General features: G+C 41.9%; 1 protein-coding gene across 10 annotated transcripts in view; it reads right to left on the bottom strand.

Moving 5' to 3' along the window:
* The window catches only part of Prosap (SH3 and multiple ankyrin repeat domains prosap), a 94684-nt gene that overhangs the window by 25342 nt on the left and 50116 nt on the right, over positions 1-19226 (bottom strand). For 6 of the 10 annotated variants that reach the window (XM_087357452.1, XM_087357448.1, XM_087357451.1 and 3 more), the window contains 5 exons: positions 17446-17595; positions 15968-15985; positions 2993-3118; positions 1472-1652; positions 273-592 (listed from right to left, as the gene is read on the bottom strand). In XM_087357452.1, the coding sequence (XP_087213578.1) occupies positions 273-592; positions 1472-1652; positions 2993-3118; positions 15968-15985; positions 17446-17595 (795 nt within the window). Of the gene's footprint in view, positions 1-272; positions 593-1471; positions 1653-2992; positions 3119-4346; positions 4453-15967; positions 15986-17445; positions 17596-19226 lie in introns of those variants that run through there. The other 4 variants (XM_087357453.1, XM_087357449.1, XM_087357446.1 and 1 more) reach the window with 2 other exon arrangements.

A 19226-nucleotide genomic window follows, 5' to 3' on the forward strand; every position in this document is an offset into this window, starting at 1 on the left:
TTTAGTTACGCGGTTTCAATAGTTTCACACTTGCTCTTATGAATTAAAAAGCTTCTATAAATTTCACTGTCATTATTTTATATTCTTTGAAATTTCAAGGCCTAAACTACATGACAATATTGTCGCTCATATCTCAGAATCATGACACTGACAGTGCCATTGGGAGGATTTGCAATCGCATGAAATCCATTTCAAAATCCACAGAAATCTGTCCGATGGCTCAAACATTATTAGGATAGCCGACATGCGGAAAGGCATTAAGCTCGTGTCACCTGGTGAACTTCCTGCCAGCCTTGAAGATCCTGTGCCCCGATGGCTGCCCTGTCGTGAAGTAAACCCTCGCACAGCATGGGGTCAGTGCGACATGTCACTGCCAAGTACAGAGGAGTCAGCCCCTTCGTGTCCTTGTAGTTGGGTGATGCTCCAAGCTCCAGTAAAGTGGTGACAGCTTCCAGGTTGTTCCGTTCTACGGCACGATGCATAGCAGTAGCCCCATCCCGCGTACGGTAGTCGAGCAGAGCCCCTCCATTCACCAGTGCTATTAGCACTTTTCCTGGCTTCTTAATGCTGGTGGCCAGGGTCAGAGGCGTTTCTGCAAACGATGACACAATGTGAACCAGTCTTATGTCTAATGCCTACGCTACACTCTGTGCAACAAAAATCAAGTGTTTAAAATTTTGGAAGTGATGTCAGTGTCATAATTTCTGTCAATCACAATTTCTCTGCGTTTGACGACATGTGGTTTTCTCTACCTTCCGTTAATTACAATTGTTTGTGCCATAATTCAAGAGAGCAAAGATGCCAAAATGTGTGCCTAATTTGAAGGGGGAAAAAAAACATAAACTAACAATATTAATAAATTTTCCATGAAGTAGAACGAAGTTTCATAATTAAATGAAGGTGATGCTTTAACCTCACTTTGAGGTCCATATTCACCGGTAGCACAGCAGACTAGCATTAACATGAAAGTCATGTATGAGATTGGGTTGTGGTTTGTTTCTTTCCAATGCAAATGTTGTTGTTGTTGTTGATATGGCACCATTTTATCGACGATAAACCGAATCACACTCCACCACCACGCACCTTCCTACATTTTATGTATTCAGGCGCTGACATGACCTTGCCACGAACTCAAGGATCGAGGTTCAACAGAAAACACCCTTTATTAAATCTTCAAAACAAAAACTCTTTCATATACAAACTTACGTTATGTTATATATGTTTTCTATCATTAGTCAGCCGCTACATGAAAATGACGTAGTTGAATGAACAGAATTCAGTCCAAATTTAAATGGAGACCCTTCATTTTGCTTGACTACGCACTGCAAAATTACTGTAGACACTGACACCATAATTACACTGTACGGTGATTGTCAGAAAAAGACCGAGGGCGTAGAGCGGCTTTGAAAACTGAAGTTGTTATTAAATTTAGGCATGGGGACTACCAGAAAGACAGCAGAAACCTACTTACCCCCTGTCTCATGACAGTGAAAGTTTGGGTCCAGCCCTTTCGAGCACATCTTCGTGATCTTCTCGATCTGGCCATTGGAAACATAATCAAGCAGACGGCGTAGGTTGGCACGCGTGTGCAGAGCCTTCAGCTGTTTCTCATCTCGGTTCAGCATCTTGTAAACACGCCGCTTGTACTTGAGCTGCAACAATATTGGACCGGGCATCTCGCTTGTTCTCAGTCCACATCTTAAGTACACATATTTCATGGTTTTCCTCAGTCATTCAGTAATATACTGTAAAAGCCCACGACTAGTAATACCACCATCTTCACGCTATTTGCCTTTCAGTGCATACAACTTTATGAAACTCAAACACTGAGAAACAAAAATCTGGTGCACCTAATTCTTAACTGTGGTTTGCGTCTTCGCAGCCAACAAACAGAAGGTACCGAGGACATGAAAAACTTTCATACAACTTGAAAGCGTTCCTCTCAGGAATGACAACACAATCTGTCGTTAAACCAATATTTTTAGAATCACTGGACCGAAGCCTGTCTTGACACTTAACATTACACAGCAGACTCTTGACTATCCTACCCAGAAAAGCTGTGAAATATATTTTCTCGGATAATTGAAACCCAGATAATCTGCAAAAATTAAAGAACAACATGCAAATGTAAAAAAATACTTGGGTTTATTTACAGACATACACGACTCACATTTTTAAAGATTTAGTGACAACAGAAATGCTTATATTTAAAATTTAATACAGTACTTGCCAAATATTTTCTTAAAAAAAGGTTTACGGTGGACAGGAATAATGTTCTACGGTCATAAACAACTGATTTATGTTAATACGTTAAACAATGTCGCTGTTGTATTTCTTCCTTTATTTTTAAACGTTCTAGCTTTCACAACAGATTATGCAAATCAATTTTTAATTTTCATTAAATCCAGATAAACCCCAGTTAATCCACTCGAAGATAATTGGGAGTCTAGCAAATGAGGAATAAAAGTCGCCTTGCCCACGTGTTCACTCCAGGAGTCGCTGTCATAAATCAGCATTATCCTAGGGATCATCACGTTCAGTACAAAATACGCTCCGTCTGCACATGTCAACACTAGGCACACGCCTTGAATCATCCAATTTTCTGTCTGTGTGTGCAGGCCGTAATTGTCATGACAACGTCAGGAAGACTTTAACGGTTAACATCAAACAAGCGAAGAAACTGCCACGCTCATTTTCAGGAGAGACGCAGACTGGAGCACCCACTATTGTGACCAAGACATCTAAGTCTTCCCCATTCATCCTAATTCATCTTACTGAAGTTGACAAGAGCATCTACACATCCCATAAACCAACTGTTCAAGGCACTGTGAATTTTTTGGAACTCATTTTGTCATTGTCAGAAACTCAAGTAATCCTCATTACAGTATCAGCTCTGACGGGGAAACAGAAGACATCCAGATTAAGCAACGCAATTATTACATTCCAAAAGCTGCACCTCTTCACGCACAAACCACCCCAGCGAACGACTTACCTCCAAGTACCCAACGGGCCCGCTGAACGGATAGTCTCCGAGGCGGCGTTCCTCATCCAGGAATTTGCCAGCTTTACCGTTCACAGGGGGGCAGAATAGGCCGTAGTTAAAGCTCTCCTTCAGTTCCTGCAACATGCAGCACAGACATGTGGTCCAAGTGCCAGACCTGTGACTTTTAAGTCAGATTTCACACCAAATGACACAAATTCAATTATGAAGACTGGATTATGCTGAAAACAAAGTTCAATTTCACAGGAGAATGTGTGCGCAAATTATGTAAAAATCAAGCAGTACCATCTATACCAACATATAACACATAACTCCAGACCCTATTACCTTAACATCCATTTTAATATCATTCCACTTCATTTTAAGACTTCCAAGTAACTTTCCCACAGGTTTACACACCAAAATTCTGGAATATATTCTTATCTTCCCATCCACGATGTCATGACCCTAATAACACGTGGCCTGTGTGTGGAGTTTATTATTCGTAATGTAGTGTTTGAGGTTTTCGTGACAATGTGAGTGAACACTTCATTGTCGTGTGGTTTAAAAAATATTTTGTTGCGCCCACAAGGCTACAGAGCACAACAAACGAGAAGGCCACAATCTAATCAACTCCATGTACTTTACTGTATTCATCTCTGTTTTAGTCCTCTAATTGGCCACTTTCAAGAAGTTTCCATCACAAACCTCCACATTTCTGCCTCCTAAATGGGGACACATCAACCAAGATGTTTCATAAAAGAAGCAGAGTTTACTAAAACTTGCTCAAGAGAGAGAATTACCATCAGACTGACCTTACATCAGTCTTAAATTTCAATGTTCTTTTAACATTCCACCAAGTATTTTTCTGCAAACAATCATATAAAAATATAACCAAGACTGATTGATTTTATTTTTGCAAGACATCAATATCGTGCCCCCCCCCCCCCAAAAAAAAGCAGCACACACATTTCTCCTGACATCTTTATTTCCAGAGAAGATTCTGGATGAGTGTGTTCAAAAATGATCTCTATGCTTATGAGAATAAAAGTACAACCAGTAAGACACTTAACAAAATATTTTCATACTGTTGCAAGAAAAAGACTTATTTCATTAACTTCTACCCAAATCACAAACTACCAAAACTTCTATTGACATTTATTGTTACTTTTATGGAAAATGGGAAAATTACATAACAGGAGTACATATCACATGCTTAAACCACTTTGTGTTTGAGCTGGAAACATCTACGGAATTAGGATGGGGGGGGAAAAGCATGCATTACAACCGACTGTCCAGACCGGTCTCAGATAAAAAAAACTGCATCTGATTCTTGAAGTACTTCTCTCGCAACCCGACCACATACCATAGACATAGATCTCTCCGTGACAGCGGCTGTCAACACAATCATTTCGCGAACCTTGTCACTTTTAAAACACAAAATATCCAATCACAACGGCACCTTCTCCTGCCACAGCACAGACTAAAACTGCACGCGGTGTTTCCCTTCTCGAAAGGGAAATGACGTAGTTGCGACAACACAGTGCAAATGCGAAACCACAGCGACGCCATGGAGCAGAGTCCTTCACAGAAGCTAATAGTCAGCAAGAAATTCCCTGCCTTTTAAGGAAGCCTGGCGCCCACACAAAACTTTCACTGGTCGCAACCCTAAGACAGATCAACTGAATCCACACAAATCCATTTTCATACTGTCCTTCCATTTATACCTAGGTCTTCGAAGTGTTCTGCACCATTCGGGTTTTCCAAAGCAAAGCATTTCATCATTATGTAATTTCCGCCATCTTAAATTCAAATATTCTCCTAAGCCCTCAATCTTTGGTATTCCTTTGATACGACACGAGCTTAAACAAAGGAGGTTTAGTAACACCTGAGGGAGTGTGTGGCGTTATTTCGCTCCACGACAGTGGATTTCAATCTAACGTAATTTGCATTTGGTACTGTCACTCCCAAATAAATGAATCTTGCAATATTAATAAAACATGGACTTAAAACGTAAGATCAGAACTATACTGCGTAATGCAATGAACAATATTAACCAAGGATAAAATTACGTTAAAAATTAAAAATATATTAAAATTGGCCGTCAATCACAATATAAGATAATTAAAAGATTAAAATATCATTTTACGTTCCTTATCGAGTACTCGATTTACATATGGAACATTTACGACATGTTTCGGCTATATATAGCCGTCATCAGGTGTTATATTATAAACTTTTTAACTGAATTACTGATATTTAATGATTTTTAGTTTTCATTTTTCTTATCATTAAATCATTAAATATCAGTAAAAATCAGTAATTCAGTTAAAAAGTTTATAATATAACACCTGACGACGGCTATATATAGCCGAAACATGTCGTAAATGTTCCACATGTAAATCGAGTACTCGATAAGGAACGTAAAATGATATTTTAATCTTTTAATTATCTTATATTGTGATTGACGGCCAATTTTAATATATTTTTAATACTTATAAATCACAATATGACGCATCTACAATATCTTACGTTAAAAATATAAATAAAAAATTGTTTGTTACGTGATTGAAAGCGTCTGTTACAAAGAAGGGTCAGAGTTATATAAAACTTTCTTTTTTGCATATTCAACACAAATTTTACGCAAAAGTCAGTAAAAAAAAATGAAGCTGTAAGATACGAACATGACGGAAATCGCGTATCACGGGCGACAGAACACCAGAAAAATCTAGTGAACGGGATTGGCTACTTAGTTTCGTGTCATTTGCATTTAAACTTACTCCAAACAGAATCAGAAAGTTAGTGGATCTTAAAACGTGAAAATTTAACTCTTCCTGGATCAATCCTGCCAGTATTTAATCACGACCTTTGAGCTGATGGTTCATCCTCATTTCTGTTTCAGTCTGTGCGTGTTTAATATCAGGATAAAAAAAATGTCTTCGCCTATTCAGAATGTTGCGGGAATCACCTATTTTTATCATTTACAAAAAACAATTAAAAATTCGTTTCCTTTAAATTAATTTATGCCTCTGTTAACAACATTCTCCTCTACAAAATCAGACATCAATTATCCTTGAGTGGCAAGACATGTCTTCACATCACTTTCTGAAATATTTGTAATCCATTCCATTGCCACGTCAAAATTCGGAATCAAACTCCACTATCCGTCATCAAGGCCACCAGAATTCTGGTTCTTCGTTGCCCTTATCCAGAGTAAGTCCGGCCACTAGGTCAGGGGTCACGTGACGTGTGCAGCGAGCATTCCATGAGTCGTGTTTCACGTGGTACAACTCGTCCCAGGAGTCTGTGCGCGCGTAAGTACGTTCTAAAAGCTATACATAACACAAGAGACATCGCCTCGCGGACGTTATAACGCAAAAGCAGGCGAAAGGAAGATCAATTTCTCTCGGTACAATTAAGAGATTTCAAAATCAGTCCCAATGACTCTACAATTATGGGGTGACACGGCGTACAGATCAACTGTTGAAATTACACTAGTCACATTTTTAAGCAGAAATTGCAAATAACCTACTACAGTGTTGCCAATGTTGTCTCTTAACCAACAATTCTCATTCGTTTATGTCGTACATCTGATTGATTTCACTTCGGATCATCGAACGTGCGTCAATATTAGACTGAAATAAAGTTTCTTTTAGGGAATAAACACGAAACAAGATAAACATCAGATTCCATTGAACCATAAGAGAGATAAACACACAGACGTTCTTTCAGACAGTTAAATTTATGGCATCAGACCTGACAGGTTCAAATGACTAAATTTTATAAGAATTTCGGCTACTACTCAAACATCATATCACAAAAAAAAAAAAAAATATATATATATATATATATTTGACTGAGTTCATGGAAAGCATCTGTGAAACATGTAAGGAAATATAGCATTACTTCATATGGCATTCTGCTGTATGTTAATGACGTATAACAAATACGAACAAAGCATTTCCTCACGACAGTCCACACAGAAGGTTAGGTTACGTCCGAGGTGTTTCATAACCCAAGCAACCACTTGCAATGTCACTCATTCCACGCGTTCCTGCATCTCACTGCCTACTTGACGAACTTTACACATCGCACTACCAACTTCACAAGCGTACATACCAACTTACAAACTTCGAACTTCCTTACAGCAAATTCAATCGGAAAACATTCACTGACGATAATTTAACACTCATATTCCCTGGCCAATCTTACAATCAACGCCGAGTCCACTAATTTTCGGTCCTCGGTGTCCATCATCAACTGAGTATCACCGCATACCTAGTCGAGAAATTCCCCTCCTTTAATGGAATCCCAAGGTTCGTTACCGTGATCACAAAATCCCGCCACCGGTCCCTAACCTAAGCCGGATAAATCCAAATCCACACTCCCCAACACTAATTCCTCGAGACAAATTTAATATTTTTCCTCCTGTATATACCTAGGTCTTCCGAGTGGTCTCTCCCCTCCAAGCTTCCCAGCCAAACTTTTGCATGCATTTCATATCTCCCCATACACCTCGTTACATGTACGGCGCAGATCATCTGCGACAAAGCCTGTCCTCTCGTTCTCAGTGACCCCAGTTTGACCAACCTAAAAATGTCTTGATAGTCACGTGTCGTACAGCTTCCACGAAGTTTTGATACTTTGGTAGTTCAATTTTCGAAGTTCCAAAAAAACTGGTCTTAAGAACTCAATCCGCGCTGACCTGTTAACATCGCATTTCCCAAGCACGTGAACCTCTCGCGGGCCACCGCGGTAACAAGCCGACGACCTATCATCTGACGTATCACACGGCCTGCGACAATCAGCTGCTACGAGTACACGCGAAATTAAAAGGCCCTCGGGAACAGGGAAGTCCTGCCCCACACGACCTCGGACCTCGGACCTCGGACCCAGCCTTAGTAAATCTGATATTAAAGTGTCCTAAGCCAGTGGTATTTAACCTGGGGTACGCGTACCTCCGGGGGTACGTGAAATTTTAAAAAAAATATATATATTATTTTATGATAAACACTGAATAATCAGTAACGTAATTTATTTAATTTATTTTAGATGTAGATTATATACTATGTATAACTTGAATTATACACCAACAACTTTGGGAGTACAAAGTTGAAGAGAAATTATATCTGGGGGTACGCGAACAAAAAAGGTTGAATACCATTGGCCTAAGCCACTGAAGTACTGAGTAGGATTTGAGGTTTTCAAGGTGATGGTGGATGAGTCTCAAGATGACTGTCTTCTGGGTTGTAGCGCCGTGTAGTCTGGTAGAAGTCCACCGACCTTGCCGCCTCCATCATCAGCGCATCGCAGTGGGCACGGAGACAGGTGTCTTAAGGGTACGTCAAAGAGAGGGGGGGGGGGGCAGAAGCCTCGCGAGGAGGAGTCGGAGGGTAAACAAAATCTGTCTTGATCCCGACGTTCAGTCGGCGTAGGGGCCGCGAGAGAACGGACTATCGATTCTTTTACCTTGGAAAGTTTCCAGCCAAGTGGAATCAGAAAAGTTGTGGAGTTCCAGCGATGTCCGCTCTTCCTATCACCATGACGATGGAGGCAGCAAGAACCTCTGAAATGCCGGTATACGTCCATCAGTCTACACGGCGACACTGTTTTAAGTCCTTCTACCTTGAAGATGTTCTTCCAAGACACTGGTAAGGGACGATGTGAGGGTTTTGATTGGATTTATCTGGCTCAGGTTACTGCCAGCTGCAAGGTCTTGTTAACGCGATGACAGACTTCTATTAATATCCTGACAAGCTCAAGACGTTACAAGTTTCTCGATAAGAACGATTCTCCCATGGAGTTTGTTAATTTGGTACGTAACATTACTCCCATTTGAAACCGAAGCTCGTCTATATAAGATTTACAAGTTCAGTTCCTACCTCAAAGAAAACACAACGCGTAAATTCTGCTTAGGAAAATAATCGCTATTTATTCCGACAGCCATAACAAACCTATAAACACATTCTGTGGTCAAAATTCAGACTTACAAGTTGCTAATGCAGGTGGTATAGTTACCAATTGGGTTTTAAAAGGTTTAAATAGAGAACGGCCCGTCGAAACCAACGGGTAATCTTAAATATATGTGCAGCACTCGTAGGCCTATTTGTTACATATAATTACAGAAAAATAAACACTCCTTACTCTCAGAACACAATGGTATATTTATCACGTAGCAATAAGAAAAAAGTCTAGACGTTTGTTGTAATAAAAGTTGATCCAATTCATGTTTATTTTGGGCAGTAAAATCTTTGCTATCCTAGAAAAAATATTATGAGCGCAGTCTCGATAATTGGAAATTGTCTTACGAGAGCCTGCTTGTAACTGACATCACCTTTACACTGCGCGCGAATAAAATAATTAGAAGCCAGCTAAGTTCTTGAAAATCTTTAAAACTTAACCTAAGCGCTCGTTATGCTGAACTCGTTTCATTTAACAGCAGGCCTACACGGAAAAGAAATCTCATGCAGTCGCACTGCGGCCATTACACAAAACACGTCACGTGGTTCACATTAGAGACCTCTGACGTATTTTTTCTGAACTAGGAGGCCTAAATAGACGTTGGACATATTCCGAGCGCTACTGCTCGATAAGTAGGCTGATAGCTAAGCTACACTTCAAACGTCAACATCAACAATCACATACATCGAAATAAAAGGCTGTTTGCTTGCTAAAAATACTCTTCTTTTGTTTTTCCAAGGCAACAGAGCGACGTTAACCTTGAAATGAGTTGTCTTACATCTTCGTAAACTTACAATTTCAATTAGCAGAGAAAGCTTACAGAAATTTACATAACAAAATGTTGGCGTAATATACACAATTCTAACGAGGACTGTAACAACATTTCAAGAGCGAAGTGGTCGCGAATGAAAAGTGACAACAATGTTTACACGCGCATGCGCCATGCAATTGAAACTCCCAGCAAGACATTCGTGATTGGAGGTTATGTGTGTCTTTCTGCACAACGTCATGTTCGATCTCCTTAAAACATCCAATGGAGTTCGATTAAATTACTTGGGGAAAGGTTAAGATGTGCCACCTCGGGCGGTTAGTCGCTGGCTTCTCATTGTAGAGGCACAGGTTCGTTCCCAGGTCAGTCCAAGTGGTATTTATGGTAGGAAAGTTAGTACTGGGACGGGACAAGTCTTTTTCTCCGAATCCATTTGTTTCACCGCTCCACGTTCACTCATGTGTCAACTGGGGGATGAACAATGGACCCTCTAGTGGCGTCAGTCCAGCACAGACAGGCTGGTCGCACCCCATCGTAAAAAAGGGCAGGCCTTTTCACCAACTACTGTCGGTGTAACTGCTGCAACCTGGTGGCCCAATGTGTAACTTCTATTTCTCTCACTTATACATGAAGGTTCCGTGCTGATGTCTTCCACACTATAAACTGCTGTTAAGATTCTTTTAAGAGTTTTTTTTTATTATTCCGACTCTTTCATAGTTTTCCGAGTTTAATTTCCCCGACAAAACCCTGTAAATATTTTGCCCAGAGCCAAGTTAAACGTCCAGGTAACAGAAATTAAATTTGACGAGCTCTCTCAAAGCCGACTGGTCGCAGCGAGCGTAGCGATACAACGTGGCACAGTGAATACGGGGCGTTGCCCACCGGCACGAGTCTGATTGTGCACCCAGCTGGGCACCGGCCACTCACCTCCGTCTGCTGTCGAGGTTTACCTCCACGCCCTCATGACAAGATCAAGTACACGACGATTTTACGTTCCTTTCAACTCGCCTAACATGGGCTTCGCCCCACTCGCCTGATTTGCGATCTTCACTCTCGGTCGGAACTTCTTTAGAGAAGCTGCCCGCTGCTAATCACCTCGTGTGACTCGGGCATGCGCTGGCGGTCAAAGCCGAGCTTCGACGACATATTCTGTGAACTGCCGGGCCTCAAAAAACTCTCTAGTGCGGGCTTTAAACTTAAAACAACTATCCGAAGGTTAAAATATACGTCCATAAATGTAATGTGGACGCTATTCGTTACGAGCGAATAGATTTTCATACCTGCACATGGTTACATAAATTCAAAGGTAAACAGAATGAATTCAGCGGATGTACGAAGGAAATTTGTGAGATTTTAGGTTAGGATTTCAAGGATGTCGTCTTGGTCGTTGCGCCGAGCAGTCTCGTAGAAGTCTACCGACGTTTCATAGGGAGATTAGGAGGCAGCAAGCACCTCTGAAACGTCTATAAACCATCAGACTAACCGACGCAACAGAAATTTAGTCACGAACATAAATGGTTAGGCGAAAACAAGTCAAGAGAGAACCAGCGAATTTTATGAGCGCCTTTTTTGGAATGTCCGAGGCCACGGAAAACGAGTAAAGCCATTAGTAAACAACTAAGCGCTGTTAATATGTAACAAGAAACTGAGACAACCATAAACTACGGAACGAGCGTGTAATCAAGACGCCGCCTCTGTCGATGTCCGCGGAAAATGAGACCTCGATCGCCCACAGAAAAGGTGGACTGCCCAAACAATTCTGCCTCGGGAAGGGTCATTGGCCCAAACCACGACTGAAAGAAGAACAGCGGGTTGCATTTTGATCCTTAAGCTTCTAGGCTGAAAAATACGAGGCAAGGGTTAGCCGAATTTAATCTGCTCTTAATTTCCTCTGTTTGTACTTTTCGATCAACTCCGAAGCTTGCGTCTAATAATATCTTCTTTGTTTCGTTATCGTTTTTATAATTTCGCCAAAATAAATTAACATCATCAGCACAGACTAGAAAATGATGTGCCCAATTCAAATAAAAACCTGATTTGTTTCCTCTGATCTCCCCAAAGGCAAAGATGATGAACCCATTCTCGAGAGACGTCCACTGATATGGACTATAATTTAGTTTTTTTTAATTAGCCTGACTAGTTTAATGGTTATACCACATTCAACGAGAATATTGTACAAGATTTCCTGAAGTCTACAAAATCCTGGTGTAGCTTACTTTCCCACTGCACCGATATTTGTAACGCGTAACATTTCGTCAATGGCCGACCGAAATCCACACTGAAAATATCCAATAATAATACATACAAAGTTAAAAACTGAGAAAAGGATAATCGATCGTTCCCGTTCCAAACAGAATTAACAAATATTTTACCTCCTGCGTGGATCAGTTCTGCAGAAATCTCATCATCGTCATCGCCTGCTGACTTATAACGTCCCAACCTAACCTCAAAAGGGTCTGGCCTCGGGTTGCTAATGGCTCAGCTACGCACGCGCATTCAACGGCCGACAATGGAACTTTCCGTCTATTCAAAATCTCGTGAATAAGCAACTACAAGCAGATCACCATTTTCATCGCAGAGAACCTTAGAGTCATTGTTAAAGTCGTTTATGATTCTGTACAGACATCCGATATTTTTGTCTGTCTTTCTCGTTCCTGCAAATTCTACTGGTTTTATGGCTTGCATTGTTCAAATCATCTACATTCATTTGACTTGGATCTGAAGGCTTTGAAAATTCTCGACAAACCACAATTTAAGCTTCTCGAACTCAGAAAATTCTGATAACCTCGTTTGTATCTTCGCAGATTCTACTGACGTCCACATTATCATCCAAGTTTCGAAAGCTGCCTGCGAATCTGTCGGGATGTCCACGTCAGGCAGCCAACAAACTGTCCTTTGTTTTCGCAGTGCTGCCATAACAATAATCACAGCGACAATTTTACCGCCCAGAGATCGATTACTTTTTACTGAAACACTAAGAGGTCATTGTTGTCATATTTTTAACTGAATTTGAGGATTAAGACTATAGAGTGTTTTAGGTGAACTGAAAGTTTTGTCAGGGAACTTCAGAAAGGAACGAAGAACATTTCAAAAGGATAATTGGGCACCAGAGATTACATAAAACTAGCAAAGACAATAGACTTTCACCACAAATCTTGCCTCTAGAAAATGTTTAAATCTCAAGACCAGTGTGTTCCCACACCGCATAATTTATAAATTCACTTCAACTTCTCCCGATTAAAATTGATCACGATTTGGTACTCTGTACTTTGTACTCGACGTTCAGTTTCCACAGAAAAATGACGAACGGTTTGCCTGTTCAGTACAAAACCCAATAAATCGGACTTTATCTTGCCACTGTTTTCGACAGAGGTGAACCACGTGGACTCCTGACATTTCACGTTCGTTTTTCGTTTCTTACGACGCCCAACAGCCAAATTGGAGAACCGCCACTTGTCGGCCGTCCGCGAGTCATTATTCATTATATTCACATCAAGAGACCTTTCCGTCCGCAAACGGAGAGTGGGTCATGTCGTGCTAACCTAACCTAACCTAACCCAACCTAAACTAACCTAACATAACCTAACCTAACCTAAACTATCCTAACCTAACCTAAGCTACCTAACCTAACCTAACCTAAACTAACCTAATCTAACCTAACCAAAAAAACTAACCTAACCTAACCTAACCAACCTAACCTAACCTAACCTAACCTAATCTAACCTAACCAACCTAACCTAACCTAACCTAATCTAACCTACCTAACCTAACTAACCTAACCTAACCTCACTTAACACGGACGCAAGATGATTTAGTATTAGACGTAGATGACATAATTTGCTGTGGACTCACGTGTATTCACCAGAATGGAAGACCAAATCAGCTAATAAATTAAATCGTACGGGACTGTGGCAAAATTAAAATTACTTATATGACTGTAATATTATCTACTGTGTTGTATGGACGTGAAACTCGCTGGCCCGGATTTAAGTGGGGGGGGGGGGTGATCACGGCGGTAGCCCCCCGGGGCCACCACAAAATCCAAGGCGAAAGGCGTCCTGGTAACCATCGCCGAAGACGATCACGTGATACTTATTTATACTTTATTATTGTTTATTTATAAACAACACTAGACAACAAATTTTAATGAGTTGTATATATCGGAAATGAAACTAATAATTTCTTACGTATTTTCGTCCGCTAAATTCGAAAATGACAATAAAAGAGCTTAGTTAGTTCGCGTTTTGAAGATATTTTGTACCAATAAATTCGTCCAAATGACACGCAAATGTTTAAAAATTTTCGTCTACGTTATAGACGTTGTCTTTCGGCCATTATTTTGTTTTTTACCTCGGAGGCGTCTCTTACCACCGACCAGCAGGAATCAGCTATCATTTCCCCTGACAACGCCTTCCAAGAGTAGAAATATCTTTGGCGAAATCGTTCGCCACGTTCGTCACTAACCGATCCAAGATTATCAGGTGAGAGTGGAGGAAATGCATTTTAAGAGACACTGTACCCCATTTTACTCTGTGTTTTCAACAATTTGTCTACTGATTCCCTACACTCCGGCGCCCTGTTGTTTCCAAGAAAATTTCTAACACCTGACTTGAAGGGTTCCCCCGTCAAAATGTTCATCAAGAATCAGGTTTCTTATTTGGGGACCTACGAAAACTCCTTCTCTGATTTTAGCTTAACTTAGTCGGAGAAATTTGTGAAAGGGGCACCTGAAGGCTTCTCCTGGATTTGAAAAACACTTCAGACAGCAAATTTGGGGGGGCCCGTGCCCTGTCCGTGCCACCCAATTTGCAACCAAAATAAACGATGGGGGGGTCGAGTTTCGTTTTTGTAATTTAAAAGTCACTTCTCCACGGATATAACAAAAGTTGTTAGGATTATTGACACATCCAAGCGACATTTTGTATATTTCAGTGTTACAAATTTCTCATTTAATTACTCGCAACGACGCTTCTGCAGTTTACTACGTAAGTATCCTAAGAGAAACACTTGTTTGCCAAACAGAACTGAACCTTAGGGATGTTGACTAGACCTGTAGAAAGAAATAAAACCTTCTCCACCCTTGTACAGGCTGTTTCCGAAGTACGTAAAATTACGAAAAATTGAGCGGAACAGCTCGGTATGAATATCTTCGAAATGCGAACCAATGATTCAAAATGAACGTCATTTTCGTGTTTAGGGGCTCAAAATTAGTAAAAATTGGTTAGTTTCATCTCCGATATATTTTGTAATTGGAACATAACCTAATTTTTTTTTTTTTACTGACAGGGGCCTCCACATTTTGAACTGTCCCAGGGCCCCACGACTATAAATCCCGCCCTGTGTTTGAGTGAGGGTGCCGGCGGCGGGAAAGTGAAAGGGGGAGGGGGTACATACCTAATGAAGAACTTCGCAATTAGTATTCCGTTTGCTTTCAAGACAGACTGCGCACTGGAGCTGATTAGTCCTCTCAACTTCTAAAGAAATGCACGCGTCACGAATGAATATTACGGCGACTGTGACGTTTTATACAAAAGTGTAGCAAATACAGGACCTCCCATTCAGAACGCGACCCTCGCTACTACACACGAACTCCCTCCTCACGCACTGAACGACGTGGCAATTGAAATCGATACGAGCGCTCCCTGCAGACAAAAACACTTATTCTTTCCAGAAATTGCGTTACCAGTCGGCGTATTGTCGTCTTAATCAGGATACCCATTGTTGCCAACAGCAGCAAACGATTTCTGTCCGCCCATGCGTGTATCTGCGCAGCTGGCGCGAGCAGCAGCCTAGTAAACACGGTGACCTTGATCTGAGTATCACGGGGGGAGATCGGGAGAGTCCATTTATTGCGCGGGGGTTGGTGGACCTGCTTCTGATTTCGTATTTGCAGCGTAGACTGTTGTTGGACTGGCGTTTTTAAAAGTACATCCTGTGCAACAAGGTGCCTGATTTTATAAAACCTTCTTCGAAATCAAAATTCCGAATGAAACAGTCGTGTAAGCTCCCTAAACGGATATTTTGTTACTGAGGTCCTAAGATAACCTAACCTAAAACTCGACAAAAGTTTCAGGAATAGAAAAATGTGACACGCCCGGATCGTAGCGACGAGTACAAAGAAAAGAAGGTCTGAACAACATCGACATGCATCTCTAATCGAGGAATGTTAATCGGTGATTAAAGATCCAGTCCAATAACCGGACGTCTAATCGACCGCCACAACAAAACACAACACAGTAATAAATAGTGCTGCTTACCCTGAACCATGTGGCCACCTACGGGAAAAGCGAACACAAAACACAGCATTAGAACACAAACAAATATGTAATGCCCGCTACAGAGCGGCCAATGTTTTTTGCAACGCCAACCCAACAAAACTTGGCGTCAGAACCATCTACTTGTTAAAAGCCCCAATCTACAACCATTTTAATATCATCCTCCTCCATCAAAAGGTTTCGTGTAGGCGTAGAACACGGCTCCGAGTACCAAAACTTTCGCAGTCAACACTGCTTGTTAGTATTGCAGCGTTGGCAGCACTCTTTCGCGACATAGACTGTCGATTGTTTCTGCTCTCCTACTAGACTAGGCATCTGTAACGAAGGCGCTGCCTCCTGACTCGGGGACAGACGGACGTACAAATTGCAGCCTTGCAAGATCACACACATGCACATGCAGTCGGCCGCTGCAGGCTAATTGTAAGCAGAATACAAAATTACTTCATAATTTTTTATGCTCCGGCTTGTTCATTTCAACGAGCTGTATCAACTACAAGAGTCTTCTATGAGCTTGTAGGTGGGATGTCTCTGTTACACCGACAGGATCGATTTTCCAATACGCGTTTCTTCGTATCGGAAGATTTTCCATACCGCGTTTCTTCGTATCGGAAGATTTTCCATACCGCGTTTCTTCGTATCGGAAGATTTTCCATACCGTGTTTCTTCGTATCGGAAGATTTTCCATACCGCGTTTCTTCGTATCGGAAGATTTTCCATACCGCGTTTCTTCGTATCGGAAGATTTTCCATACCGCGTTTCTTCGTATCGGAAGATTTTCCATACCGCGTTTCTTCATATCGGAAGTTTTCCATACCGCGTTTCTTCGTATCGGAAGATTTTCCATACCATGTTTCTTCGTATCGGAAGATTTTCCCCATGAGCACGTAAAAAAATCACGTGGTCCCAGCAGCACATCTTCTGTCGAGTCATCCAACTCAGTTATTGCTGACATTTCCCTCGAAACTTAAATTCTACTGTCCCACTTGTAAGAGGAAATATTTGGCCGCACGAAGTCCGGCGGTTGGCAACACTGTTAACCGTCTGACGAGTCGCGTTGTTCATTTCCCGCGCTCCATCGCTTCTTCCGAGGATAGAACCTGCTTCTTCTACTTCCAAAGCCCAACACACAAGTTATTGCAGAAATCTCGGCACTAAAATGCTTAAAATCACCAACACGTGGACGGTGGCTGTAGCTGAGACGCGCCGACTGGTTCAAAGACAGCCACACGTCACGTGACAATATCTGAACGACTCGTTTTAGAATCCTAGCCCAGAAAGAGCGTAATCGATGCCACGAGACAATTTGTTTTGAAAAAACACTGATCGCTCTGACACTACACGTGCGCTATTTGTAGACTACGCATGCGCGATTCACTGTTGCCTCCGTCCCTACTAGGAAAGCCAGGCAACAATGACAAAGCGGGTTGAGCACGGCGTCACAGTGTTGCCGTTAGGCGTACCTTTGGCAACGCGGCGAGGCACTGCTGTTTCACGTCCCAGACGAGCTGGTCCCGCGGGAACTGGAGGCACTTCTGCACGTTGAGCTCTGGTACGTGAACTCGGACCAGCAGGTAGCCCTCCTCCGGGGCAGGCGCTGGGTCCTCCTCCATCTGCAACGCAACAATACGACGGTTTAACCAACAGTTCGGCGGAGAGAAGCTTCTAGAAACATTTCTTAACGCTGTTACAAATAAATCATCGACTTTATGTGCACAAATGCTACCAGGTAAAGCCGCGAGCTGCCGATTTGTATTTCACACGAAAGTTATTCGCGTGCGAGCAGAACGGACGAGTTAGTGCGACGGGAGGTCCGGTTTACACAGGGTTACCAACCATGAGGAATCCGTGGGGAAATGCGTGCTATGAGTCACCATCAAGACAAGGCGTCGCCCTGGCTCCGCGCGCTGGACGGTGTTGGTTCGAGACCCATGCGTTCGGCCCGCTCAAGAACGCGCCGAAGGCCGTGTTTTTACTCAGTGGCTCCAGCATCAGTGAAGGAGCGCCAACACGAGACGCGTGACTCGACATGAGGACGCATTTCCCAAAATCCTGACTGCACACAACTAACTGAGCGTACGTATTTTATTAATAAAAGGCTTCATAGCAGTAAACAATTTTGACAGTCGTATACCGAAACGTCCGACAGAAAAAATATAATTGGTGCGCGATTCCAGGTTCTCGCGGGCTAAGAACATTTTTACACAAATTTTCTTTTCGGATGTTGCTTTTTGTATAAGTTTCCCGACGTTTCAAGTCATCTTCAACAAATCGATTACTATAGAAGGCTGGCGTGTTCACGGAGATGTGTAAAATCACGTCCCAACGCCGCGCGTTTTCGTTCATAATTTCGCGTGGGATCTGCACGACCTTGAAGCAGGAATCCACGTACTTTATTCGTATCAAGACGGCAAAGTATACAAATGTCCGAATAAGGTTGGCACTTCAATGCCACGCCCACGTTTAAATTACAATGATCCCGCACAAATACCACCGGGCCTATTACTAAAGGCGAATGCTAATTCGTCTTTGAGGTCGGAACCCGAACGACTCTGCCTTCATTCGCTCGTACAACGAGAAATGGCGTGTTCTTTCCTAACAAAACGTTTAAGCTACTTCGGACCCAACCTCGCTGAGAAACGTTACACGCCGCCATCTCCGTCAAACAGTAAAACACTTCGCCCCGGAGCCATGTTGCTATTTTACGTTGTACAGAACATTTAACATATTAACTCAGGGCATGACGAATGTTTCTTGGGTCTAGGGGTTTCTTCTCATAATCTCATATTGTAATTATTGAATTATTGAATAAATCTGTCCATTAATGAGTATCCCATTCGTTCACTTAAAATAATGTTCTGTCCACGAATTCCGACACTGTTTTGGTGACCACCCACGAAAACCAAAGCGCCACTGATCCACGGCCTTCACCAGTATCTCCCACCCCCTCGACGAACTCCATGGCCCAGAGGATTCTCTGCGATCAGTTTCTTAAGGCTTCGACCGGGATGTTCTTTTGTTAAATCTTATGTGGTACCGCCTGATTCGACTTCTAATGGTTAAGTGAAGTGTTTTCTTCGCGGTACGGTCTGGATTCGTAAATATTATGAAGACGAGCTTCGGCTTCAAAGGGTTAACCAGCTAATTTTCGTAATGGTGAGGTGTAGTGTTTTCTTCGCGGTACGGGCTGAATTCATAAATAATATTCAGACGATCTTCGGCTTCAAAGGGTTAAGAAGTCCTC

The sequence above is a fragment of the Zootermopsis nevadensis genome, unplaced genomic scaffold (assembly GCF_977971745.1).
Source record: "Zootermopsis nevadensis isolate Lab colony 2312 unplaced genomic scaffold, Znev_1.0 Znev_ptg000028l, whole genome shotgun sequence".
Lineage (NCBI taxonomy): Eukaryota > Metazoa > Arthropoda > Insecta > Blattodea > Termopsidae > Zootermopsis > Zootermopsis nevadensis.